We start from the raw sequence: 27,638 nt of genomic DNA, 5'->3' as shown, positions 1-27,638 counted from the left end.
GAACAATTCAAGATTCTAAGTCTTACTTCCGCAAATCATTAGTGTTTCAATTTCTTTCAAGAATAAATGGAAAACTTGAATCCTACAAATAGTGTCTCTGGTGTCTCAACTGGAGATGGTTCTGGTGCGCAACCTGGATCTTTAAATGGTAGTGCATTACCAGGAAATTCATCTGGTGTAAATGGAGCACAACAAGGATCTGGAATTGACTATAATCATCCACTATTCTTGTCTCCTGCAGATGCAAGTGGAATACATATCATTTCTTTCCAACTTACAGGTATTGAAAATTACTCTATATGGTTTAACTCCATGAAACTTGCTCTATTAGGAAGAAATAAGTTGTGGTTAGTTACTGGTACTTGTAGCAAGGAGAATTAACCTGAGACTATGTGGGATCATTGGGAAAGAGTAAATGCCATAGTTCTTTCTTGGGTAATGAATGCTGTTTCAAAGAATTTACTACGAGGAATTATGTATGCTACTAGTGCTCAGGTGGTATGGCAAGATTTGTGTGAAAGGTTTAATAAGATTGATGGATCAAGAACCTATAACCTACATAAAGAAATAGCCACTCTGAATCAAGACACAACTTCTGTGTCTGTGTACTTCTCAAAGTTAAAAAGTCTGTGGGTAGAATTTGAGTCAATGGTACCAGCTCCTGGTTGTAATTGTTCTAAGTTAAAAGCATTTGTAGAACACTTACAGAAAATGAAGTTGTTTCAATTCTTGATGGGTTTAAATGATGCTTACTCTCAGGCTAGAAGCCAAATACTTATGATGAATCCTATGCCCAATGTAAATCAAGCTTACTCTCTAGTGATCAGTGATGAGTCTCAAAAAGCTGTAGCAGCTAACTCTGGAATTCTAGGGACTAATCCAAGTGCCACAGTTGGAAACATTGATCTGGCAATGTATTCAAGGAATAATGTGAGTCAAAACAATGTGAGTCAAGGTGGTTCAAATCAGTATGGACATCAAAAATTTAAGAAACCTTATAACAGCTTGATCTGTGACTTTTGTAAGTGTAAAGGTCACACCAAAGACACATGTTTCAAGCTAGCAGGATATCCTTCTGATTTCAAGTCCAAGAAAGGTGTGGTAGACAGGAAAACTGGTCAGAGTCAAAGGTATGGTGCTGCTTATAATGTGGTAGGAGAGAGTTCAAATATGGATCTTGGACCTGTCAACACTCAAAACTATAATGTCCAACAAGCATTTGTGCCATATAATATGAATGGGGCAAGTTTTAGTTTTGGACATGGCAATAACATGGGAGGATATGGTTCTCAAAATGGACAAGGTGCTGATGCACAACTATAGATAGGAAATGCATTTACTAGAGAGCAGTATGATCAAATTGTTCAGTTGCTAAACAAAAGTCATAATGCCAATTCAGTTGTATCTTCAGCAAATGCAGCAGGTGATATAGCAGGTATGGTAGAGGACATGGCACTAGTAGCTACTGATAACAATAGTCCTGAATGGATTATTGATACAGGAGCCACTAATCACATGGCCTCTGATGCAAAGTTATTGAACCAAGACACAATAAGTGAACCTGTAATTCCAAAAAGAGTACATTTTCCTAATGGTGACATTACTCAAGTGTCTCATATTGGAACTAGTTCAATATCTAAGAACAACACAATATCTAATGTGTTTTTGGTTCCTAAATTCAAGTACAACTTACTTTCAGTCTCAAAATTAACCAGAGAATTGCAATGTTCTGCAAAGTTTTTTCCTGACTTTTGTGTGTTTCAGGATCTCTTCACTGGAAGGGTGAAGGAGATTGGTAGAGAAGAAGCTGGTCTATACTTGTTGCTGAATCAACATACATATAATGGAAAACATATCAGTCTAGCAATGTAGAATCCTGAGGATACAGTGTGCAATCAAGATATTAGCTTGTGGCATAAAAGACTTGGCCACAGTTCTTACTCAATTTTAAATAGACTGTTTTCTTGTAATTCTAGTGATGTGAAGAGTAGTATAGATAATTGTACTATATGCCCCTGTGCCAAGCAGACTAGATTGCCATTTCAGCCTAGCCAAATAAAAACTAGTGATAGACTTGAAATGGTTGTAGATCTTTAGGGTGCCTATAAAATTCCAACTTTTGACGGCAATAAGTACTTTCTGACTATTGTTGATGATAACTCAAGATTTACATGGGTAATACTACTGAAAAATTAATCTGATGTATGCACTTGCTTAAAACAGTTCTTCAGGTTGGTTAAAAATCAGTATGACAAAACTATCAAAGTCATCAGAACTGATAATGGCTCAGAATTTCTAAATAATACTTGCATTACTATGTTTCAAGAATTAGGCATAATTCATCAAAGGACCTGTGTCTATACACCACAGAAAAATGGTGTAGTTGAACGTAAACATAGGCACATTTTAGAAGTAACTAGAGCTATGAGGATTCAGGCTCATATTCCTATTGAGTTCTGGGGACATTGCATTCTGGCAGCAGTGTATGTGATTAATAGGTTGCCCACTGAAGTGCTTAATGGTGTTTCACCATATGAAAGATTTCATGCTAAACAATCAAATATAAGTCACTTAAGGGTACTAGGTTGCTTATGTTTTGCCAAAGATATGACTCAACATGATAAAATGCAGTCAAGGTTAAAACCAGCTATACACATGGGCTATTCTGATGTGTAAAAAGGGTATGTGTTGTATGACTTAGCTAATAATAGTTTCTTTGTTAATAGGGATGTTATATTCAAAGAGGGAATCTTTCCATTGTCAATAGATTTTTACTTTTACTTGTTACTTTTAGCATATGAAGACGAGACAATTTCTTTTTTCCTGTTTTACCCATAGTATTAAATACTCACTTCAAATCATTTTTCAAATCCAATAAAAATATGCACCAATTAATATGGGTACATTGGTAAATTACACTTCATTTATTATTTCTTAAGGGGTTTGCATAGTCAAAAGTGGACAAGTAAAAGTGAACGGAGGGAGTATTTTGGAATGAACAAATATTGTCACAAAAATTTGAACAGATGGAGTAACAATATGCCCAGCACTTTTAGTGCCATTGTAATAGATATGCCAGTATTTTTAGTGCCATTGTAATATATATATATATATATGCCAATAAGGCCTCCTATTTGCACTTGTTGCGCATATATCTTTCCACAAAATCATCAGCAAGTTGATTTGGTTTCACTTCGCGAAACAATTGTCCTTTCTTCATGTTGAATCTCTGAAAATTACTGGTATAACAATGAGTAGAGTTAGTAACTAAGATTGATCTAACAACATAAAAAGAGTATTTGCCAAAACACAAGCACATATCAGAGTTCAGTTTCACTTTTTCATGTGGTATTTGCAACCTATACTCACTTGGAACTTCTTGAAGATCCCGTCTTATCTCTCAAATTCATCCCTCCCAATTGATGTGCCAAGTTGTCTTCTCGGTCACCATGAACCGAGCTGGTTCTTGAGACAACATTTCCATCAATTGGCCAAGTCGCATTCAAAATTGCTTGCTTCAATTGCTCGTCTTCAGTAACATCAAAGTAACAACCACGAGCCTTGGCATCAATGGCTAAATTCTTCCATATGGAACCACTGTTAACCAAAGTTGTGCCATTTCCCAATATCCAAAGGCAGTATCTACATAAGCCAAGGAAATAATTAAGAACATGTTCATCAATTATCTTCTTGTTGAAAGAGGAAAATATATAAGAATAGCCGATTCGAACCAATCCTCGATATTCAAACATTTTGAATTTTAGTAATGTTGACCACGAAATTAGTACCTTGCTCGTGTCAGTGCTACATTAGCTCTCTGAAGATTAGAGAGGAAACCAACTGATCCCCTGAGATTACAACGAACAGTAGAGATAATTATCACATCCTCTTCACCACCTTGAAAACCATCAACTGAGCGTACATTCACTGAGAAGTCGCTCTTAACATCTGTGCTATATATCTTGCCAAGAATTTGTTGAATAGCATAAACTTGAGCCTTGTAAGGAGATATGCAACCAACACGGACTTTTTGTTTTGAAGAGACGAATTCTGTAGGTAAGATGATATTATAAGGTCTGCCAACAGATTTGACATGCAAACGAAGATACAATAGAGAAAACTAGAAAAAAATTATCTTAAGCAGAAAATTAAGTCCTGGAAAGATAACAGTGTTACCTTTGTGAAGGTTGGCAAGTATCTCAGCTACAATGAAAGCTTCAGCCTTATTTCTCGTGCTGTGTTTGTCATCAACCTCTTCATTTCCACTACTTACGTTAATGAATGAATAGGAGCCAAACATACTTCCTTTAAGAAATCTCTTCTCATATTTTGCTTCTTTCACATTAGGACCATCCATGATTTGCTTCTGATAGAACTCTCTATTTGGGAACATACTTATTTTCGGATGCATCCTATATTGAACATTAAGAAGGTGCTTTTTGTGTCCTAAATTTACTAGCCTTTCAAATAAGCTCCTGCCAAACTCAGCCTTCTCACAGATCTGTATATAAAAGAGTAATAATTTAAAAAACAAGTAATTTTAAAAACAAGCTGTAATGAGAGTTACTAATTAATAACCTTGCTCTGAACCATTGCAGGCAACTGTTTCTCATCTCCGATGAGTATAGCATGGTGGAGACCGGGGAGTTGTAACGGAATAGTGGATTCACATTCTTTCAGTTGAGCGGCTTCATCAATTACCACCATCTCCATTGGCGTCATTCCTTCTGTGTGCAACTTCGTGGAGCTAGAAGCCGTGCAGAAAATCAAGCACGCACCTTGCAGACAAAAACTTTGGATTTGGTAGTGGTCGATGAAATTTGGAAGAGAGATACTTTCGTTAAGAAATTTCAATACTTTTATGCATTTTGTTTTCATTGCATGAATATTAAAAAGTCTTGTTTTATTCCTTGTAACAAGTCCCGGTAGAATTTCTCTTAATCCTTCAGATGGTTCCACAGTAGCAGACCATTTTCCAAGAGTTTGAAGCATCTCAAGTAGTCTGATCATTTCCTTTGCTACTTCCAGTGAAATGAAACAAGTGGGTAGATGTGTGTACAAGCTAGTTAAGCAAAATATTAACTGGTTGTGGGTCCATTTGAATCTTTTGTTAACAAACTCCTCAAATGTCCACACAACGGCTTCTTTGTTGCTCGCCTCTCCTTCATTCTTGACCTTGTTCGCTGCATCAGTTGCTTTCGAGTTGTTCCTCTTTTGAGAATTTTGTTTATCGTTCTTCTTGTTCTCTTTTAAGGTGTCAAGGACAAATTTCTTCCACAACTTACTCTTTCTATTTTTTTCAAGTCCTTGATCGTTGATCTTTCCATCTTTTTGGCCCAAAGTAGATTCTTGACAAGTAACACTTCCTGTTTCTTCCTCTTCCTCATCATCTATATCCTCATTATCATCACTGTCATGGTCCTTATCCTTTTGCTTTTCTAAGTACTTACGATATTGCTCTTCGGGATCCTCAAGCAAACATATCATTGACTGTATACCAATTCTCCAGCCATTATACGGAGACAAGCACCTAACAAGAGCAGCAACACGGTTGTCAAGAAATACATCGAACAGATCTTCATGATCAACGATCTTCATTCTTTCCCCATTACCAAATAAGACGATGTCTCCTAAACCATATGTGTCATATTGTTGAAAACGTTGTACATTCTCCATCAGCCTCTTTGTAACTCCTAACACAGCAATGTTCGTGGGTGCACAGGTCAAGGTTCTGCATTTCATCTGTGACAGGACATAAAGTAAAGAGGCAACTGTTTTGGTCTTCCCGGTTCCGGGAGGACCCCAAATTAGCTTTACCATATTCCGGTGAGCACATTCTCTTGTAGCAATACAACTTACAACAGCCTCTTGTTGAGCATCGTCTAGCTCAAAAGACTGAGCAATGGCTCTTGAAATTGATATAGCAGCATTAGTTTTAGGTCCTCTAACGGAGCAAAGGGAGCAGTCAACTTCACCCTACAAACAATTGAAATTTACTAGACCTCAATAAATGTAAACCAGAAGCTAGATTAACTGTGTGATTTCACTATAGCAGTAAAGTCAAACAAAGTACTTTTTTGTCACACTGTACTCAACATAGTAATGTCAAACTATTTATTGTCACATTAAAGTTCAAGAAGGTGTTTACTTACAATATCCGGATCACTTTTCAACACGGTCTTAATGATCTCCAAGTTTGCATTTTCAAGGTCTGAGTGCAATGCATTCCATTTTCGAATATTCGTTGTTAAATTAGAAAGATACACGATAAAAAGCTTGTCCCCATGTTCACCCTTTGCCCTATCCGGTTTCTGAAACGGAATAAGCTGTGAAGATAGGATAGGTATCCAGTCTGAATCTTCCTTTTTCTTCCCTTGAACAATAACTTTCTTTTTCTTCCCTTGAACAATATATTCCTTTTCCATCCATTGAACAATAGCAATGAGATAAGATCTCTTAGGCCTGTTTAAATCCTCAATTCTTCTTGGTCTCACATCTGTTAGCGCGATCAGATCACCAACCTCTGGCTCGTATTTCGATTCATTTTTTGCTTCACTTTTCTCTCCTTCTCCCTCTTTAGTTCTTTTCAACAAAATATCGTAATATAAACCTTTCGGAGGCTTAAAGTCTTCTGATATTATAACATCAAGAACCTCGAGTGCAGGGGCTCGCCAAACTATGGACAAATTTGAGAGCAAATCAGCATGTGTTTCTTCAACAAGTGGAGTAATGAATGACTGCAGGTAATGATCAATCGACTCAAATGTCTCTGGAATTTCTTTAACCTGTAACAGACAGAGAACAGGAGTTAGGATTAATAATTTGGCCAATTACACACAAAGGGACAAGAAAATACAAAATGTTTCAAGAAGAAAATAGAAATATCCAGTAACATAAACAGAAGCGCAAAATAGAGGTGCATCTTGATTTTGTCAATACAAATTTGAGACTCTCCAATGTGCAAGGTTGTACACCTACTTTTTTACTCTTAGCCAATACAATTAATTACAAGATATGAGACTCTTTGTGGAAACTTTGGAGTTGCTGATCGTTATAGAAATCTGTTTTGTTTTTTAATCTAAATTAAGCTAGGAGTCTCGTTAACCAATCACTAGTTTGAATTGACCAAGCAAAAATCTCATTCTTTTAAATCCGAACTAAGCCTTGGTAATTTGGAATTTTTTTCGAATCAAATTAAAGGCTCATTCATTTTTTATTTGAGGTAAATGCGAAATTGTTCGAATTGTGTAATCATCACTTACTGACATTGGTAAGTGATCCAAAGAGATCTAATTATAATTGAATTCATAACGATTATAAGTAAAAAGTTCATATTCTTCGGTCATAGTCCCTCCAAACTTAATCATGGCAACCCCTAAGTAGGGTTGCTTATCGGGCGGATTGGGCGGATAACTACGCTTAACGGTTTGACTTATCGGTTATCGGCTTTTAAAAGTACTAATTCTCTAGCCAACCGATAAGATATCGGTTGGTTCGGTATCGTGTTAGCAATTATTAGATGGTTATCGGGCGGTGTATCGGTTAAATTACGTAACTACTATTTTTTTTTTTTACCTTGAAAGACAAACGTTTTATTTATAATTTAACAACTAGGAAGTCAATTAAGCCCCATAACCACAGGGCAGGACTTAACAGTTAAGAATTCACAAGTTTAATCTCAACCCTTCCGATGGTGATCACTTCACCACCTTTCTCTGGAACCACAATTATTGCAATAGTAACTTCCAACACAAAATAATAATAATAATAATAATAATAGTAATTTATGGTTAATGTAAGAGTTTACCGAAGATAATTACTGATGGTTCAGAATTTTCACTTTAGTGCTTTAGCTTTAAATTTTAGTGTTTTAGGTTTACAATACATATTTTATATGTTTAGGGGTAAAAATATAAATATGATAAATTCTTAACGGGTTAACGGTTTGCCTAATAAGAAAATTGTGTAGTCCGCCCCCGCACCGATAAGCCGTTAACTACAAAATTTTAATTCATTCCCCAACCGCTAATTCGATAGCCCACTACCAATAAGCCAATAAGCCAATTTTACGGTTGGGTTATCGGTGTCGGTTCGATTTTGAACAACCCTACCCCTAAGTAACTATTTGCGATGACTTTAGTGGCAACTGCTGATAGATCTCCACAAATACTTTTTCAGCCAAATTCGGTTCCTTAACAGAAATAAGAGAAATTTAAGACACCACATTCATGGCAACCTAAAGTATAGTCGCCACTAAAATGTTACTTTATGTGTCAACTACAAGTCTACAAGGATCACCATTGATACAATCACTTCCTAGGGTAAATTTAGTGAATGGTCACATAACTATAATTTTTTTTTCACTAAAGTCACTTAACTATATTTTCTAACACAAAAATCACATAACTATCGCTTTTTTTCAATAAAGTCACTTAACAATGTTTTCTAACACAAAGTCACATATCCCATCACTTTATTTTCACCAAAGTCACTTAGTTATGTTTTCTAACACAAAAGTCACGCCTACTAAAAATCAACTTCTGATGAGTAAATTTTTTTATTTTAAATCTAATAGATACAAACTCAATTAAATAGAATTGATCAGATCCAAAACTCATAGCCGGATATTAAAATACCAAAGGGTGAATAAATTTGAAAAAAAAAAATTAGCACAAGGTCTTGTTTCCGATGAAAATAATAATAACTATTACTCTGTATAATTCAATTTTCTACTATCCAACAAAATGTAACACATTTCAATATACAATATTGGAAAAAAGGGCCGATAAAATTCAAACACTTGAGAGCCCCTAGAGAGAAGGATTGTATATTTGGTGAAGGATTGGTTTTTATTTTTTAATATTTTAATAAATGCATGAGTTTTGGATTGGATCGATTCTTTTTAATTGAGTTTGTCTCTATTGGATTAAAATTAAAAATAAAAATAAAATATTTAAAAAATATTACCATCAGAAGTTGAATTTTTCTGTAGGTGCGATTTTTTGTGTTAGTAAGCTTTGTGACTTTTGTGTTAGAAGATATAATTAACTTAAGTGACTTTGGTGTAAAAAAGTGATAGTTATGTGACTTTGATGGAAAAAAGTAATAGTTATGTGACTTTTGTGTTAGAAAATATAGTTAAGTGACTTTGGTGAAAAAAAATGATAATTGTGTGACTTTTGTATAGAAAACATAGTGAAGTGACTTTAATAAAAAAGTGATAGTTAAATAACCATTCATGAAATTTTCCCTCACTTCCTATAGCGACCTAATCAGAGTGTCTATGTAAACTATTAGTACTACTTTTTACGGTGATTAGTTGTCACAAGAAGAAAACTTATTTCTTGTAATGATTCTACACAATGTATGATTGTGCAATAAACATAAAGGCTTTCTACAACTGCAAAACAAACAATTGGAAGTTGGAAAGGATCATCCTGTCCAAGCATCGAAACCCCTTCCGTATTGTGGATGTGAACGTCAATTTCAGATTCAAAAATGAATAAAATCCACACGTGATCAATAACAACAATAATAAGTGAGCAGATTTTGCCAACACTACTTGCTTGGCTTACTAGAAAACTACTTCTGGGCATGCATATGCAATGGCAAATCCAACTACTGATTCGTAGTTCATCCTTATATTATTAATATAAGATAGAATTAGATATGCATTTCAAAACTCAATCTCTCAACTTAGAACAACCAATGTCTAAATTGTGAATCCGGCGTGTCAGCAAATGAACACAAAGAAATTAAGATTAATTCAAACCTTGTCTTTGTAAAGATCTTTATTCAACACATCCTTGAAAGACCAGGAAAACACCGAATCCACTAAGCCTGGAACTGTTTTCTCTGTTTTCTTCTTTGTAGTATTTGCCATCTTCCCTAGTAATTAAAATAAAATAAAAAAATATTATCATCAATCATCATCATGCAAGAACAAATAAAAGGAAAAATTAGAACTTTACCTTTGTCTTCTTCTGGAATTATGAGTTTTTTACTACTGTATATAATACTATGTAATATAGTAGTCATCAAATTAAAATAATACTAAACAATATCATCATCAACATCATAATTCAAGAACAAATAGAAGGAAAATTCAAGACTTTAATTACCTGTCTCTCTTTTTCTTGGATTATGAGCTTTTAATTACTTTATATTATAATACTTGCTAAGAAATTTTTTTAAGGCTGTGCTTTAAGCAACGTAGCAAATTAAAGCTCCAGTGAAATCGCAGATAGCTTTCTTAAAAAAAGAATTTATTTCGTACAATCATAGGATAAATATAGAATAAAAAAACAGAGACGCATAGATATATTCTGCTTAACCAAAGCTTAAGGAAAGTTATACGGAGTATATATTAATATTCCATTTATGTTGGTGCCATTATCAGTGTTTTATACTGCTAACTGTAGCAAAAGTAGAAAGATTCCAAAGGCTGAAATGAAGGAAGAGGAAGATGTTGAGAAGTTACAAGGAAGACATAGAATCGAAGTTAGGCCAAATAAAAGGGAAAGAGTATATAATTGTGCAATTTATATGAAGTGTTTAAATGGTGCAAAACATATTTGCACAATCAGTTCACGTGAAAAATAATTATAAGTAACTATTCTACCTGTAATAACTATTCCCTACTGATCAAAAACAGTGTCCACTTTAAGTCTCAATATGATGAGCACTTTTTTTGATCCGGAGGGAGTATTGTTTGGTAACGTGGAATAAAACTATGAGTAACTTGTTATAATTAACAGGTTATCACACTGATTATGCAAATATATTTTACATTGTTACACTATTCGTATACATAATTTATGAAAATATTTAACTCGTATACACTAAACAATGGAGTATTATACTTAACATATTTCAACAAATTAAAGTCACCATATTAAGACTTGTTAAGAATAGTTAACACACATATATATATATATATATATATATATATGAAAAGTGAGAAGACTCCAAGCGCAAAGTTGAATTACTAAAATGCCCATAAAATTTCAAATGACAGTTTTGCCCTTTAAGAAAACACTATTCCAATACCAAGAATGTACAAAATAGTAAATACACTTCATAATAAATAGTGTACTTTAAGAATTATGTACGCAATAGTAAATACACTTCACAATAAATAGTGCACTTTTAAGAATTATGTACACAATAGTAAATACACTTCACAATAAATTGTGTACTTTTAAGAATTAAATAAACATAACGCAAATGAACCTCTTATATTACCGATCATTATTAGGATTAATTAAAAAAAAAAAGGTTAAAAATTGACGGAAAGACAACCATGACTAGCAGCTTCAATTTTAGTTTTTAATACGGTAATGGATAATATTTAATTATGGTGCATTAAAAAGTGCAACCAGGTAGAGCAAATTTCCTTCATGAATTTTCTCATCAGGTTAAGAAATCCATCAGTCACAAAATAAAATTGTTAATGAATAATCTCATTTACTGAAGAAACCCATTAATAACCAATTAAATTCTGATCAAAGGTTTGCTTATATAAATAGAGTTTGAAATCAATTGCATTTCTCTATTTTTTCATAGGTACTTCAAAAAGTCCAATTAGACTTATATGTTTACCTATTGCAACGTGCCAATCTACTTTGCAAGTGTCAAATCATATAAGTTTTTTTTTTTTTTTTTTTTTTTTTTTGTAATTTCATTTGAGTATTTAAAAAAATTGTACATTTGTTTATATGAAGTTTGGCTAGAGTATTTAGCCTGTCTCCCGTTCCTTTTCGATTGCCGAAAAAACCTTTGAATTTGTTCCCTTTGCCCTGGCTTTATAGGCTTTTATGCGTTTCTTCTTGAATTCACACTTTCCATGTTCACCTGGTTTGTTTTCATAAAGTACTTGTGCATTTGGTTTATCTACTGTACCCTCCAATTGCCGATAAAACTCGGCTTGTAATCATATTTGTGGCCTCGATGCGCTTACACTTTAGATTATCGATACGCTTACACTTTAGACTATCTTACAATTTTAGGTACACTGTGAGGCTTTACAAGCCCTGTTTCATTTGATAAAGTTCTTCACCACAGGTTCGCTCCACTTTAAATACTATTTCCTTACTCGCAGAATTCGCGACGTTTAGTTGATTTTTTTTTTGTCAAATATTAAATGTGTACTGGCTTTATATACAGTGCCATCCCGTATGAGAACACTACATGACCATTGTCATCTTCCGCTTAGAGATTTAGCGTGATTTTTGTTTGCACACATTCCATTTGAATTTGGTTTAGATACAGTATTATTTTTGTTTTGTTTATATTCAGTACCATCCGATTGCCAATAAAACTGTGTTTTTATTCTTATAGACAGTACCATCCCGCACGCGTATACCACATGACCATTGTCATCTTCCGCGTAGAGATTTAGAGTTTATTTTTGTTTACACGAATTCCATTTGAATTTGGTTTAGAGACAGTACTTTTTTTGTTTTGTTTATAGTCAGTACTTAGAGTTTATATAGTGTACACAAATTTTTTGAATTTGGTTTAGATACAGTACTTTTTTGGTTTTGTTTATATTTAGTACCATCCGATTGCTCCCGGTACATTTAACTTGCACTATGGCTTTTCGGTGTTGGTCTATGCCCCTGATACAAGACTCAGTATTGATTTCATTCTTATCAACTAACAATTGCTATCCTTATCTCATCGTCGGCAAATGCGCCAACTGGATAACAATAATATGATTTGATTAAAAAGGTGTGAGTTTAAGTCAAATTTAGAATATCTTAATAGAGTAACCAGTAAACCAGAAGATCAAAGGTATTGATTCCCTTATAAAGCTGACTGCGGTTCATAAAGTCTTATGCACTACTCTGGGCCAATGAACCAGAAAATCAAAGGCATCGATTCCCTTATGTAGCACATTTGGTTTTTCAAAGCAAGGGAAGCATTTGAAGTAGGGACCAAATATGTTTTCCACAAAATAATCTAGCACTTGTGTGTTAAATACCTTGTAAAGTTTTATAAAGTAATAGTTAAATGTGTCTCTACATCCTCGAGGTAGCGGCAGAGGCGGACCCAGGATTTTGAGTTCGGGGGTGCTGGACCCAGGAATTTTGAGTTCGGGGGTGCTCTATTAACTATTTATATTTGTTTCCTTTATATTTTCTATACAATTATACACTCCGTGATTAAGTTTAATGGGTGCCGGAGCACCCAAACTTTACACATGGGTCCGCCCCTGGGTAGCGGTAAGGTTTGCGTGCACTCTACCCTTTCTAGACCCCACTTGTGGGATTATACCGGGTATATTGTTGTTGTTGTTGTAATTGTTAAATGAACTATCTACTTAGAAGTAGAAAAAGTGCTTCAGAACCACGTATATAATAGAATAGAGGACGAAATTAGCAATGGTATAACCCTTTAAGCCAAAAAGTCAAATTACATGGGTTGCCAACATTCAACAGCTTAACATGTACTAGGAAAATGGCACCTTCTCACTTATCCTAATAGTTCACACTTAATAATCTGACCTCTTTAAGAGGAAACAACATAAGAACAGCGTTCTAGAGTCAAGTGTAAAGGCAAAACTGGACATGAAGAGAGTTTATAAAAAGTATAAAGTCATAATCTTCGGATTAACATAATAAAGACAAATATGAAACTACAAACTCATTTGTAAAAGTGTTAATATTACATACTTTGGAGGGGAAGAATAAGGTCCTCATGACTCTACAATCTGAGACAACTGCTCCTTTAGAAGATAGCATTTTTAACTGTTTGATTGCGGGAAAAAAATAGAAAAGGAGAAAATTTAGGGAAGACTATAGTAATATTTTGATACAAGAAATTATTTCTATTCAAAGTGTGATTTGATGTGACAGTGGAAACTGGAAAAACAAGAAAATTAACAGATCAGCAAGCACAATCAGTCAGATTCCTTAGACTATTAAACCAAGACGGAAAAGGGAAATACCATTCAAGTGGATGCAGCAGGTTTGTTCACAAATTCCATTTGAATTTGGTTTATATACGGTACTTTTTTGGTTTTGTTTACGTTTAGTACTTAGAGTTTAGTTTTGTTTACACAAATTCCATTTGAATTTGGTTTGGGTACAGTACTTTTTTGGTTTTGTTTATATTCAGTACCATCCGATTGCTCCTGGTAGATTTAACTCGCACTATGGCTTTTTGGTGTTGGTCTTATTGTTAAATTAGTAGCTTCTAATTTTCATGCCCCTATACAAGATTCAGTGTTGGTTTCATTCTTATCCCTAATTACAGTTATGTACACTGTTAATAGTATTTTCCTGATTAAAAGGTTAAACCAAAAAATAGTACCAACACTTATTCATTTAGGAATTATTTTTGGTTTCACAAATTCCATGTGAACTTGGCTTAAATACGGTACCATTTTTGTGTGCAAATCTTAATTCCCGCATCACGCACTTCTTGCTTAATTTTGTTCTGTAATCAAACATCTTCCCAGTCTCTTATACGACTTCCTGAGGTAGTTTCCGCTCAGTTACCATCTTTAACCTTGCAGGACTCCTCCGATGGAAACCAAAAAAAAAAACAGATCCCACACAACAACTTCCACCTACAAAGTGTCCAGGTAAATTACCCTGATTATCTCAGGGGCAGAGCCAGATAAAGCTTAATTGCATATTTCTATTTGGAGATGCAGATTTAGGGGGAAAAGGTGTTAAAGCTAGTTAATGATTGAAGCTAGCTAAGTTGGTGTAAATGAGAAATGGAGGGAAAATGACAATGGAAGGAAAATGAAGTTCAAAGCAAAGTTCCTTTGAAAAGGAACTTTGTACCACGTTGGTGGTAGAAAGGGAAAGTTATGTGCTTATTAGAAAGCACTTCCTCTAGCTCTTAAAGGGTTGAAAAGAGGGACTCCCTTCGCGCCGTCGTCGTCGCTCGGCTCGGCTTCGGTTTGATTGATTGATTGATAATTTTTTTTGACCAAATTTATTTAACTTCAATCTTCATTTTCTGAAATTATTTTGTTTATTTCCGCCGGAAAATATTAATTGGTAATTAATTAAATTTCGCGGAATAAATTAAAATTCCTAACGTTCTTATTTTTCTGAAAAGGCAAGGGCCTTTCCGAACAGTCACCAATGTGCCTATTCTGAACAGGCATTTTCGAGGCTATATAAACTGAGGCAATGCCTCATTTTTCGACTACTGAAATTTTTTTCCTGCATTGCAAATTCTGCATTCTTTTTCCAGAAATAAAACTATCGAGTCTTACTGTGAGGACCCCACACCCCTTGCGATGTGATGACCCCCTGTGCCAGCCCCTTACAACTGGACACACATGCTTGCATGACATACTGGGGTATTGTATGGCAGGAAATCACACCAGTTCGCTATGCGCTGCAGCGCTTCGAACCCGTGACCTCAAGCCTTTTGTTCTCCCGAAGGAGACGACTCTCACCAATTGAGCTGCAGCTCAACTGGTAAGAGGCGTCTCCTTAGGGAGGACAAAAGTGACTGCAAGGTCGCGGGTTCGAAGCTCTGCTGAGTGTGCGAACTGGCTAAGCACCCTTTCACATACAATGGCTGAGTGTTACATGTCATGTATGCATGTCAGCAGAGGGGGCAACCTACAGTGCAGATCACTGTGGATCCTCGACAAAAAGTCGCCTTTTTTGTAACGACCCGACAAAAGGGGAGAGGTCACGGGTTCGAAGCTCTGCAGAGTGTGCGAATTGTCTGTGTCTCTTGCTCATACAATACCTAAGTATGTCATGTCATGTATGTTCATGGGCCACAAGTGCCATATGTCATGTATGTTCATGGGGTCCAAGTACCCATACGATTGCGGACTCGCCAAGGGGGTCGGGTCGTTACAAAAAAGCTTTATCACGCCCCGAACCATGGCCTGGACGTAACACGGCACTCGGTGCCTGACTGCATGTGACCGAGCGAACCACATGGCTTGCTGAATCATCGTGATACATAACATAAGCGGATTATAACGTGAATGCATGATGAGCCTTTATGAAACGTGGTAAGTCATAATACTTAATAAAAATACTTGTTAAACATGAGTGAGCCAAAATAGCTATACGACTCCAAATGTTTGGCATGACATAACTGACTTGTCTAGTCTATGAAACCTCTATCATGAGTCTGACTGGAAAACATAATTACTGGGACAAGGCCCCCAGCATACCTTTACATGCAAAACTAAATAGAGAGATACAATGTTTAAACCCCGAATGAGATGGGGCTCACCAATAAACTGGTACGAGCAAATCCTAATGATCAGAAGCGTCGTCCTGTAAATCCGTACCTGCATCGTGAAATACAGGCCCCCGGGCAATAAAAGGGGACGTCAGCACATTGAATGTACTGGTATGTAAAGCAACCGGAAGAAACAACATGGGACATAGAATACATGATAGGAACTGAAACTGAAAACTTGGACATGAACATGAGCATGAGCATGAGTACATAAACATGAAATTGAAACTGAAACTGAGTACTGGAACTGAACATAAACATGAGTACTGTAAGCATGAGATAATCTGTAATAATCTGTAATGATCTGTAATAATTTGTAATGATCTGTAATAATCTGTAATGATCTGTAATACCGACATGAACCACCACGGGGAGAAACGTGGAGTCTGATCTCTGCCCGATCAGCTAAGCCATCTCGTACCTTGCCGGGGCACGAGACATGAACCTGACATGAATGGATCCAAAATCCCTCAATGGGGAAAATATGAAGGAATCATCCTAACTGGGCGGATCGATCCTTATCCTACGTTGGCATACGTAGTTTCAGGCTATCTGAGCCTTCTCGGTATTAATACAACTCCCGAACATGAAAAGAACTGAAAACATGATTTCATAAAATAACTTGTAAACATGGTTTCATGAAATAACTTGAAGTGTAGTTTCATAAGATAACTTGTCATATTCTTTTCAAATGTGTTCTTGATTCACGAGTAATAACAATAGTTCGTGATCATATATATAATTGACTTGAAAACATGCTTGTACTTGATAGATAAAATCAATAAGTTTCATATAAACATAATTAGAACACATGAGGAAGAATTCATGATTCATGGATTAAGTTGGGGTTCCTAATAACCGTAATGGAAGATTAGGAATACAACAACGAATATAGATACAAACTTCATGTACATAAATACGTAAATACGGGCTACCAATATGTTGGGTTTTATGCCCTAAGATTTGAACTTCATGATTATCAAGGTAACGAGGCATGGGGAAGAACATAGAGATTCCCTCATGTGGATGGAAGTTCTACATACCTTAGTTGTTCCAAAACTTGAATTAAAGACTTGGATTTTGAAGAAGATTTCCTAAATCTTGATTCTTGAATCTTGAGATGGGTTTTCTTGAAAACCCTAGATTAGGAATGATTATTTCTTGTTTATATTACAAGGATATATGTTAGAATTGAGTTGGAATAATTGGAATGGACTTACCTTGGTGTTCTTGATGTTGGAGGAGAGTAGGAGGTCGTTCTAGGGTTTGAGGGAATGAAAAATAATGACTTGAACTGATATAAACGAACATATAATGTTCTGGAAAATGCAGTTTACGTCCAGCACTGTGCTGGCCGTATTTTAAGTTTACGGGCCGTAAACTGCAATACGGTCCGTATTCTGCCATATGGACTGCACTGCATCTCTTCAGTAAAATGGTCATAACTCTTTGCACAGATGTTCGTTTGACCCCCGTAAGATACCGTTGGAAAGGTATTTCAATTATATACAACGTTCATCAAGGAAGTTTTCCCAAATTCCAAATACGTTTTGAAATACGGGCCGTAAAGTACAATACGGTCCGTATTTAACCATATGCCTCAAAATGTCAAATTCCAGAATGTTCAGAAATTCTTGGTTTCAGTTTACGGGCACTGTTCATGGTCGTAAATTACAATACGACCACTGTTCATGGGCGTAAACCACCATATCACAACTTAACGGAAAAATTTCAATTCCACATTCTTTATCTGATGTTCTAAGTCTAGGATCGTCGTCAAAACTTTCATTAAAGGTACGGGGTGTTACAATATCTCCCCCTTGGGATCATTCGTCCTCGAATGATGGGTCATGGTTAAGGATATGGCTGGACATGGCTTGAATACATGAACGTGAAGAAACATGACATGGAACATGGAAAGCTGACATGACATAGTTTCATGAAAACATGAGTGCTAAAACTTGAGACATGAATAGAGAATACATGAACTTGCACGTGAAACGTGAGGCATGAATACATAAGGGACATTATAACTCTTCTCCAAAATGTCATTAAGCCATCATTAATTCGATACTCGTAATTCTTGCCCGACACACAACATATACCTTGCTTTCCTTAACAACTTTCGTCTCCTACCTCAAATGTCTTTGAAATCTCATTTAGAGTCATTACTTCTTACTCGTCAACATGTCGTATATGTCATACCCTTCGTGGGTCTATTCGCGGTACGCTAACGGGGAAATTTCCAAGGTGTAACATTCTTCCCTTTTTTTTTTTTGGAGCATTCGTCCTCGAATGTTAAACATTCGGGATTCTACAAAAAAAATTTGCCAGAGTTTCCCCTGTAATATGGCACTACCAACCTGTCACAACAGCCCATAATATCATTGCCTCACAGGGCTACATCACAATAGCACTATAAATTGGCTACACAAGACCAAAAGCATGAAAAGAAAGCTTACATACCTCAAAATCTGGGTGCTTCATCATAAATCTCTTCTGCGGGCTGAAACAAGTGCGGGTACTTGGATTTCATATCCTCCTCGGCTTCCCATGTAGCTTCCTCAACTTTCTGACTCCTCCACAGGACTTTTACTGAGGCTACTTCCTTAGTTCTCAACTTGCGAACTTGACGATCAAGAATGGCTACGGGGATCTCCTCATAAGTTAACCCATCCTTAACTGTTATAGTATCAGTAGAAACAACTAACGATGGGTCTCCTACACACTTCCTCAACATGGACACATGAAATACGGGATGTACAGCAGCTAAGTCTTGTGGCAACTCAAGTTCATAAGCCACTAGACCGACCTTTCGTAGAATTCTGTAAGGTCCAATATATCTGGGACTTAGCTTCCCTTTCTTGCCAAATCTCATAACACCTTTCATGGGTGAGACTTTAAGGAACACCCAATCATCAACTGAAAATTCTAAATCCCTTCGTCTCACATCTGTATAAGACTTCTGGCGACTCTGAGCTGTTTTCAAACGCTCTTGTATTAACTTGACTTTCTCCATAGCATGATAAACCAAATCTGGTCCTAACAACTCTGCTTCACCTACTTCGAACCAACCAATAGGTGATCTGCACCTTCGTCCATACAGAGCTTCAAATGGTGCCATCCCAATACTAGCATGATAACTGTTATTATAAGAAAACTCAATGAGTGGTAAGTGATCATCCCAATTACCTTTGAAATCCAAGACACATGCTCTCAACATATCCTCCAGAGTCTGAATAGTACGCTCTGCCTGGCCATCTGTTTGTGGATGAAAAGTTGTGCTGAGGTTCACCTTGGTACCCAATCCTTTCTGGAAGGATTTCCAGAAATTCGCTGTAAACTGAGCACCCCGATCTGAAATAATGGACACTGGTGTCCCATGCAATCTGACAATCTCATTAACATACAGCTTGGCATAATCTTCTGCTGAATATGTGGTCTTGACTGGCAAAAAGTGTGCTGATTTAGTAAGCCGGTCAACGATCACCCAAATACAGTCATGTCTCCTAGCTGAACGAGGTAAACCTGATACAAAATCCATATTGATCATTTCCCATTTCCAGATAGGAATATCAATATTCTGAGCCAAGCCACCAGGCCTCTGGTGTTCGGCTTTCACCTGTTGACAGTTCAGGCACTTAGCTACAAAATCTGCCACATTCTTCTTCATATCGTTCCACCAGTAAATCTCCTTTAGATCATGATACATCTTAGTGGAACCTGGGTGAATGGAATACCTGGAATTGTGAGCTTCTGACATGATTCGCTCTCTGAGTCCATCTACATCTGGGACACATAATCTGCCTTGGTACCTCAAGGTACCATCATCTCCCCCTTGTTCAAAAGCCGTTGTCTTATGTTTGTGAATCCCTTCCTTCAGCTGCAATAAATAGGGATCACTAAATTGTTTCTCCTTGACTTCAACGACTAAAGAGGAAAGAGCACTATTCTGAACAACCACACCACCATCCTCGAATTCCAAAAGTCGAACTCCAAGATTGGCCAAACGGTGAACTTCCTTTGTCATGACTCTCTTATCCACATCCAAGTGGGCTAAACTCCCCATGGAATGCCGACTAAGAGCATCAGCTACAACATTCGCTTTTCTCAGATGATAAAGAATATCCACATCATAATCCTTAAGCAATTTGAGCCATCTCCTCTGTCTAAGGTTTAGCTCTCTTTGCTTGAAGATATACTACAGGCTTTTATGATCCGTGAAGATATCAACGTGCACTCCATACAAATAATGTCGCCATATCTTAAGTGCAAAAACTACAGCTGCCAACTCTAAGTCATGAGTCGGGTAATTCCTTTCGTGAACCTTGAGCTGACGGGATGCATAAGCTACAACCTTACCATGCTGCATTAAGACACATCCGAGACCAACTCCCGAAGCATCACAATAAACCACGAATCCTTCAGTTCCCTCTGGCAAAGTCAAAACTGGAGCAGAAGTCAATCTCTTCTTCAACTCCTCAAAGCTTCGCTCACAAGCATCTGACCATTGGAACTTAACTTTCTTCCGTGTCAACTTAGTCAACGGAGCAGAGATAGAAGAAAATCCCTCTACGAAGCGTCGATAATAGCCTGCCAGACCCAAGAAACTTCTTATATCAGAAACTGAGGTGGGTCTGGGCCAACTCCTTACAACGTCAATCTTTTGAGAATCAACTTTAACACCTTCACCCGAGATCACATGGCCTAAGAATGCCACTGATTTAAACCAAAACTCACACTTTGAGAATTTCGCAAAAAGTTCGCGATCTTTAAGAGTCTGCAATACTATTCTGAGATGTTCTGCATGATCAGCCTCATTACGGGAGTACACCAAAATATCGTCAATGAAGACAATGACGAATAAGTCGAGATAAGGCTTGAAAACCCTATTCATAAGATCCATGAAAGCAGCTGGCGCATTTGTCAACCCAAATGACATAACAAGAAATTCAAAATGGCCATAACGGGTTCTGAAAGCTGTCTTCGGAATATCAACTTCCTTAACCTTCAACTGATGATAGCCTGTTCTGAGGTCAATCTTGGAATAACATTGGGCGCCCTGCAGTTGGTCAAATAAGTCATCTATTCTAGGAAGAGGGTACCTGTTTTTAATGGTGACCTTGTTCAGCTGACGGTAGTCTATACACATGCGTAAAGAACCATCCTTCTTTCTGACAAATAAGACTGGCACACCCCAAGGAGAAACACTGGGCCTAATAAACCCCTTGTCAAGAAGATCCTTCAACTGGGCTTTTAACTCTTTTAACTCTGCTAGAGCCATTCTGTATGGCGGAATAGATATCGGCTGAGTATCGGGAAGTAAATCAATTCCAAACTCAATCTCCCTGTCAGGAGGGACTCCTGGAAGATCTTCGGGAAAGACCTCTGGAAATTAATTTACAACTGGTACGGACTGGAGAGTTTGAGTCTGGGCATCAGAATCCTTGACTCGAACTAGGTGATAGATATAACCCTTGGAAATCATTTTTCTGGCTTTTAGGTAAGAAATGAATCTACCCCTGGGTACTACTGAATTACCCTTCCATTCTATGACTGGCTCATTAGGAAACTCGAATCTTATCACTTTGGTTCTACAACATACTGTGGCATAACATGAAGCTAACCAATCCATACCCATGATCACATCGAAGTCTACCATTTCTAATTCCGCTAAATCAGCTATGGTTCTGCGGTGATAGACTAAAACTGGGCAACCCCTGTACATATGTCTAACTGTGAGTGATTCCCCAACGGGGGTGGACACCTCAAAGGGTTCACACAATTTTTCAGGTTCAATACCAAATTTCTTAGCAACAAAAGGGGTTACATAAGATAGAGTGGATCCTGGGTCAATAAGGGCATATACATCGAAAGTGAAAACTATTAGAGTACCTGTAACAACATCTGCTCGAGCTTCTGTATCCTGACGGCCTGTCAATGCATACATGCGGTTTCGCCCCCCGCTTGTGTTTCCAGACCTAGCTGCATTGTCCCCCCGTTGGGCCTGATTATTACGAGAGACTGCTGGATTTGTGGGCTGCGCCACATTACCTCCGGTACCTTGCCTAGCGGACGGACAATCTTTCTGAATATGGCCTCTCTGGCCACAACCATAACATATTTTCATGCCCATGCGACACTCACCTAAATGTCTCTTATTACACTTACCGCATATCGGATAAGTATAAGTCGACTGACCCCCACTAGCTTGAGAGTACGAACTTGATGGCCTGAAATTCGGCTTCTTATCATTGCGGAACTTAGGAAGTGGGGCACTTGCTGTGGACGGAGCAGGTACTGCTGACCTGTTCTTAAAGAAGTTCCTGTTTCGGTTCCCGCTGAACTGTCCGGTAGATTTGACCCTCTTGTTGAACTCCTTGTCTTTCTCTTTTTGTAAGGTTTCTTCCTCCTTTAGTCTTGTCTCATTGCCTTGTACAAAAGCAACCATCTTGGAAATAGTCATTGCCCCATTCTGTGCAACAATATTGGCTCCATCATACAAATGGGAATCAAGACCTCCAACGAATCTTCTCACTCTTGCCCTCATATCGGGTAACATGTGTGGGGCATGCTTAGCCAGGCTAACGAACTCCAAATAGTATTCTTGAACTGGTCTGCCATTTTGTTTGAGCTTCAGGGATTGTTCAGCCTTAGCCTCTCTGACCTCTACTGGCATAAAGTGGTCTAGGAATGCACTAGCAAATTCATCCCATGTAGCATCAGGTGCATTCTCACCTCGGGACAATTCCCAAGATTCGTACCACGTGTTAGCAATGCTCTGTAACTGATGAGCTCCAAAAGTAGCTGCTTCGGTTTCGGTAACTGTCATAATCCTGAAGATCTTTTGGAGAGCATCAATGTAGTCCTGAGGATCCTCATCTTTCTTTGTCCCCGTAAAGATTGGGGGATTCATTCTGAGAAAATCCTTCGTCTTAGAAGACTCTCCATTACCTCCTAAACTTGACCCAGATTCCTGACGTTGGGCCTGAGCTGCTACCAGCTGGGTGAGCATGTTGATAGCATTCCTAACATCCCTGCCTGAAGCACTAGGAGGTGTAACGGTAGGGGCGGCTGGAGCTGTTGCCTGAGTCGGAACAGTATCTTCGTGAGCTACTTCAGCGGCAGCCCTTTGGCAGGTGGCTGTGTTTTTCTTCTTGTAAATTCTCTTGTAAGGCATTTTCTGAAAACACGTACACGCACGAATTAGGAAGCCATCCTAAAAATACTGCTCTAACTGCACGATCTAGAATATGAAAGAAATGAGACAAATCCTGAATGTCTTGGTGGTCAACTGTTTATATGCGTGGGGCCCTCACACATATAAAAGAGACCCCACTGGACACGGTTTCATAGACTCCCTAAAGACACTTGAACCTAGGCTCTGATACCAAGCTTTGTCACGCCCCGAACCATGGCCTGGACGTAACACGACACTCGGTGCCTGACTGCATGTGACCGAGCGAACCACATGGCTTGCTGAATCATCGTGATACATAACATAAGCGGATTATAACGTGAATGCATGATGATCCTTTATGAAACGTGGTAAGTCATAATACTTAATAAAAATACTTGTTAAACATGAGTGAGCCAAAATAGCTATACGACTCCAAATGTTTGGCATGACATAACTGACTTGTCTAGTCTATGAAACCTCTATCATGAGTCTGACTGGAAAACATAATTACTGGGACAAGGCCCCCAGCATACCTTTACATGCAAAACTAAATAGAGAGATACAATGTTTAAACCCCGAATGAGATGGGGCTCACCAATAAACTGGTACGAGCAAATCCTAATGATCAGAAGCGTCGTCCTGTAAATCCGTACCTGCATCGTGAAATACAGGCCCCCGGGCAATAAAAGGGGACGTCAGCATATTGAATGTTCTGGTATGTAAAGCAACCGGAAGAAACAACATGGGACATAGAATACATGATAGGAACTGAAACTGAAAACTTGGACATGAACATGAGCATGAGCATGAGTACATAAACATGAAATTGAAACTGAAACTGAGTATTGGAACTGAACATAAACATGAGTACTGTAAGCATGAGATAATCTGTAATAATCTGTAATGATCTGTAATAATCTGTAATGATCTGTAATAATCTGTAATGATCTGTAATACCGACATGAACCACCACGGGGAGAAACGTGGAGTCTGATCTCTGCCCGATCAGCTAAGCCATCTCGTACCTTGCCGGGGCACGAGACATGAACATGACATGAATGGATCCAAAATCCCTCAATGGGGAAAATATGAAGGAATCGTCCTAACTGGGCGGATCGATCCTTATCCTACGTTGGCATACGTAGTTTCAGGCTATCTGAGCCTTCTCAGTATTAATACAACTCCCGAACATGAAAAGAACTGAAAACATGATTTCATAAAATAACTTGTAAACATGGTTTCATGAAATAACTTGAAGTGTAGTTTCATAAGATAACTTGTCATATTCTTTTCAAATGTGTTCTTGATTCACGAGTAATAACAATAGTTCGTGATCATATATATAATTGACTTGAAAACATGCTTGTACTTGATAGATAAAATCAATAAGTTTCATATAAACATAATTAGAACACATGAGGAAGAATTCATGATTCATGGATTAAGTTGGGGTTCCTAATAACCGTAATGGAAGATTAGGAATACAACAACGAATATAGATACAAACTTCATGTACATAAATACGTAAATACGGGCTACCAATATGTTGGGTTTAATGCCCTAAGATTTGAACTTCATGATTTTCAAGGTAACGAGGCATGGGGAAGAACATAGAGATTCCCTCATGTGGATGGAAGTTCTACATACCTTAGTTGTTCCAAAACTTGAATTAAAGACTTGGATTTTGAAGAAGATTTCCTAAATCTTGATTCTTGAATCTTGAGATGGGTTTTCTTGAAAACCCTAGATTAGGAATGATTATTTCTTGTTTAGATTACAAGGATATATGTTAGAATTGAGTTGGAATAATTGGAATGGACTTACCTTGGTGTTCTTGATGTTGGAGGAGAGTAGGAGGTCGTTCTAGGGTTTGAGGGAATGAAAAATAATGACTTGAACTGATATAAACGAACATATAATGTTCTGGAAAATGCAGTTTACGTCCAGCACTGTGCTGGCCGTATTTTAAGTTTACGGGCCGTAAACTGCAATACGGTCCGTATTCTGCCATATGGACTGCACTGCATCTCTTCAGTAAAATGGTCATAACTCTTTGTACAGATGTCCGTTTGACCTCCGTAAGATACCGTTGGAAAGGTATTTCAATGCTCTACAACTTTCATCAAGGAAGTTTTCCCAAATTCCAAATACGGTTTGAAATACGGGCCGTAAAGTACAATACGGTCCGTATTTAACCATATGACCTCAAAATGTCAAATTCCGGAATGTTCAGAAATTCTTGGTTTCAGTTTACGGGCACTGTTCATGGTCGTAAATTACAATACGACCACTGTTCATGGGCGTAAACCACCATATCACAACTTAACGGAAAAATTTCAATTCCACATTCTTTATCTGATGTTCTAAGTCTAGGATCGTCGTCAAAACTTTCATTAAAGGTACGGGGTGTTACACTTACTGTGTTTCGTTGCCAAATTTGAATTCGTCGAAGTCGTAGGCATTTGACGCACCGCTACTCCTGCGATAGGTATATCCGTTTTATCCTGGGAGGAACTAATCCATAACCTCGGGTACAGTGAGGGGATTAAATTCCTTAAGGACACACAGTGAATTCTGTGGTCTCGAATATTTTCTTACTTTCTGCATTATTTTTTGTTTTTTGCGTTTTTCACAGTTTCTGGTTTTTCCGTTTCCAGTTGTTGGTTTCTGTTTTCTGATTTTGAACACAGCCATACTAACAAGCTTAAGGAATTTATTAATTATTTCTGTGTTCATTTCTTCTTGTTTAACGATTACAGAACGTTATCAGCAAAGGAAAAAAAGTGTTTTCTTTAACATAAAACAGTGCTTTCCAGAAAATAAAAAATAAAAAAAAGATTTGAACTTGTATGTTGTTTGGAGACTAAAATCTTCGGATTTTCTACTCCGGTTGAGATTAAAGTTTTCATAACTTTCTACTCATTTGGGTACTTGATTTGAAGATATAAAAACTTCATTAAGTATACAACATACAATTTACTACATTCCGTTTCGAGTATTTTTAAATCTGTTTGTGTAACCTTGATTCGGTTTGAAGAAATAAAATCTTCACCGTTGTGTATTATATTTGTTGCTGTCAAAACTGATTCGGTTCGAAGACTTAAAAAAAAAAAACTTCACCGTTTATTAAATTTTTTCTGTTGTTTCGTTTGTGACAGAAATGGGAGATATGACTCTAAATTTGAATGCTACTTCTACTGCCACACCAGCCCCCGTGGTTGGTTCTACAAGCAATGCTGCGTCCTCCAGTTGTACTGCACCAGCACCGGCTCCGGCAGAGAAGCTTGGAAAATTCACCGGAATTAATTTCAAACGATGGCAACAAAAGATGTTCTTCTATTTAACTACTTTAAGCCTCCAAAAGTTTATTAAGGAGGTCGTTCTGGTTTTGCCGGAATCAACACCTAAGAATGAACGTTTTGTTGTAACTGAGGCGTGGAAGCACTCAGATTTTTTGTGCAATAATTATATTCTTAGTGGACTGGAGGATGATCTTTACAACGTCTATAGTAATGTGGGAACATCAAAAGAACTATGGGATGTGTTGGAAAAGAAATATAAAACAGAATATGTTGGGTTAAAGAAGTTTATCGCTGCCAAGTTTTTGGACTACAAAATGGTAGATGACAAGTCTGTTGTTACTCAAGTTCAAGAGTTGCAGGTTATCATCCACGATCTCCTCGCTGAAGGTATAAATCTAATTAATACCTTTGTCGAAAGTATTCAGTGCGCTATTACTTACATAGTGTTTGTTGTAGGTTTGGTGATTAGTGGGGCGTTTCAAGTTGCGGCAGTGATAGAGAAGTTGCCTCCTTCATGGAAGGACTTCAAAAATTACTTGAAACACAAGCGAAAGGAGATGACACTGAAAGATCTCATCGTCCGGTTGAGAATCGAGGAAGATAACAATGCAGCGGAGAAGAAGGCAAATGGGAGATCAACCATAGGGGGAGCACATATTGTTGAAACTACCCTAACTAATCTGAAAAAGAGGAAAAAGGCATCGGGACCAAGGGACTATCCCAACAAGAAGAAATTCAAGGGAAACTGCCACAATTGTGGAAAAGTCGGACACAAAGCTGCAGACTGTCGTGCTCCGAAAAAGGAAAAGAAGAAGGGTCAGGCTAATATGGTTGAAACAAACGAGGAGGTTGATGACTTGTGCGCTATGTTGTCTGAGTACAACCTAGTGGGAAATTCGAAAGAGTGGTGGATTGACTCT

The 27,638-nt window shown here is 37.4% G+C and overlaps 2 protein-coding genes across 3 annotated transcripts; one reads left to right on the top strand and one right to left on the bottom strand.

The window, feature by feature from the left end:
• Positions 1–390: 390 nt before the first annotated feature.
• On the top strand, positions 391–2,676 carry LOC132620168 (uncharacterized). Its single transcript, XM_060334863.1, has 5 exons — positions 391–1,303; positions 1,400–1,668; positions 1,765–1,868; positions 1,977–2,082; positions 2,224–2,676. Exons 1-5 carry the CDS (start codon positions 391–393, stop codon positions 2,674–2,676), a joined length of 1,845 nt encoding a protein of 614 aa, XP_060190846.1.
• Positions 2,677–2,985: 309 nt separating this feature from the next.
• On the bottom strand, positions 2,986–10,504 carry LOC132616826 (uncharacterized). 2 transcript variants are annotated; one of them, XM_060331523.1, is made up of 8 exons: positions 10,122–10,504; positions 9,773–9,888; positions 6,153–6,785; positions 4,579–5,976; positions 4,177–4,501; positions 3,789–4,050; positions 3,370–3,642; positions 2,986–3,239 (listed from the first exon to the last, which is right to left on the bottom strand). In XM_060331523.1, exons 2-8 carry the CDS (start codon positions 9,881–9,883, stop codon positions 3,131–3,133), a joined length of 3,111 nt encoding a protein of 1,036 aa, XP_060187506.1. In that variant the 5' UTR covers positions 9,884–9,888; positions 10,122–10,504; the 3' UTR covers positions 2,986–3,130. The 2 variants fall into 2 exon arrangements, with proteins under 2 accessions (XP_060187506.1, XP_060187505.1); XM_060331522.1 differs by lacking the exon at positions 10,122–10,504 and adding an exon at positions 9,972–10,102.
• Between the last annotated feature and the right edge of the window lie 17,134 nt (positions 10,505–27,638).

This window comes from Lycium barbarum, chromosome 11 (genome assembly GCF_019175385.1).
Source record: "Lycium barbarum isolate Lr01 chromosome 11, ASM1917538v2, whole genome shotgun sequence".
Classification (NCBI taxonomy): Eukaryota; Viridiplantae; Streptophyta; class Magnoliopsida; order Solanales; family Solanaceae; genus Lycium; species Lycium barbarum.
This window is presented reverse-complemented; position numbering and strand designations above follow the sequence as displayed.

Bases quoted from the DNA above. Each gene is read 5' to 3' on its own strand.
- LOC132620168 (XM_060334863.1), top strand. From the start codon at position 391: ATGTGGGATCATTGGGAAAGAGTAAATGCCATAGTTCTTTCTTGGGTA. The intron at 1,304-1,399 runs GTGCTGATGCAC...ATGCCAATTCAG, and splicing joins TGGTTCTCAAAATGGACAAG to TTGTATCTTCAGCAAATGCA. The intron at 1,669-1,764 runs GTTCCTAAATTC...TGTGTGTTTCAG, and splicing joins CAATATCTAATGTGTTTTTG to GATCTCTTCACTGGAAGGGT.
- LOC132616826 (XM_060331522.1), bottom strand. From the start codon at position 10,038: ATGACTACTATATTACATAGTATTATATACAGTAGTAAAAAACTCATA. The intron at 9,889-9,971 runs GTAAAGTTCTAA...TTTAATTACTAG, and splicing joins AATTCCAGAAGAAGACAAAG to GGAAGATGGCAAATACTACA. The intron at 3,240-3,369 runs GTGAGTATAGGT...TTGTTATACCAG, and splicing joins GGATCTTCAAGAAGTTCCAA to TAATTTTCAGAGATTCAACA.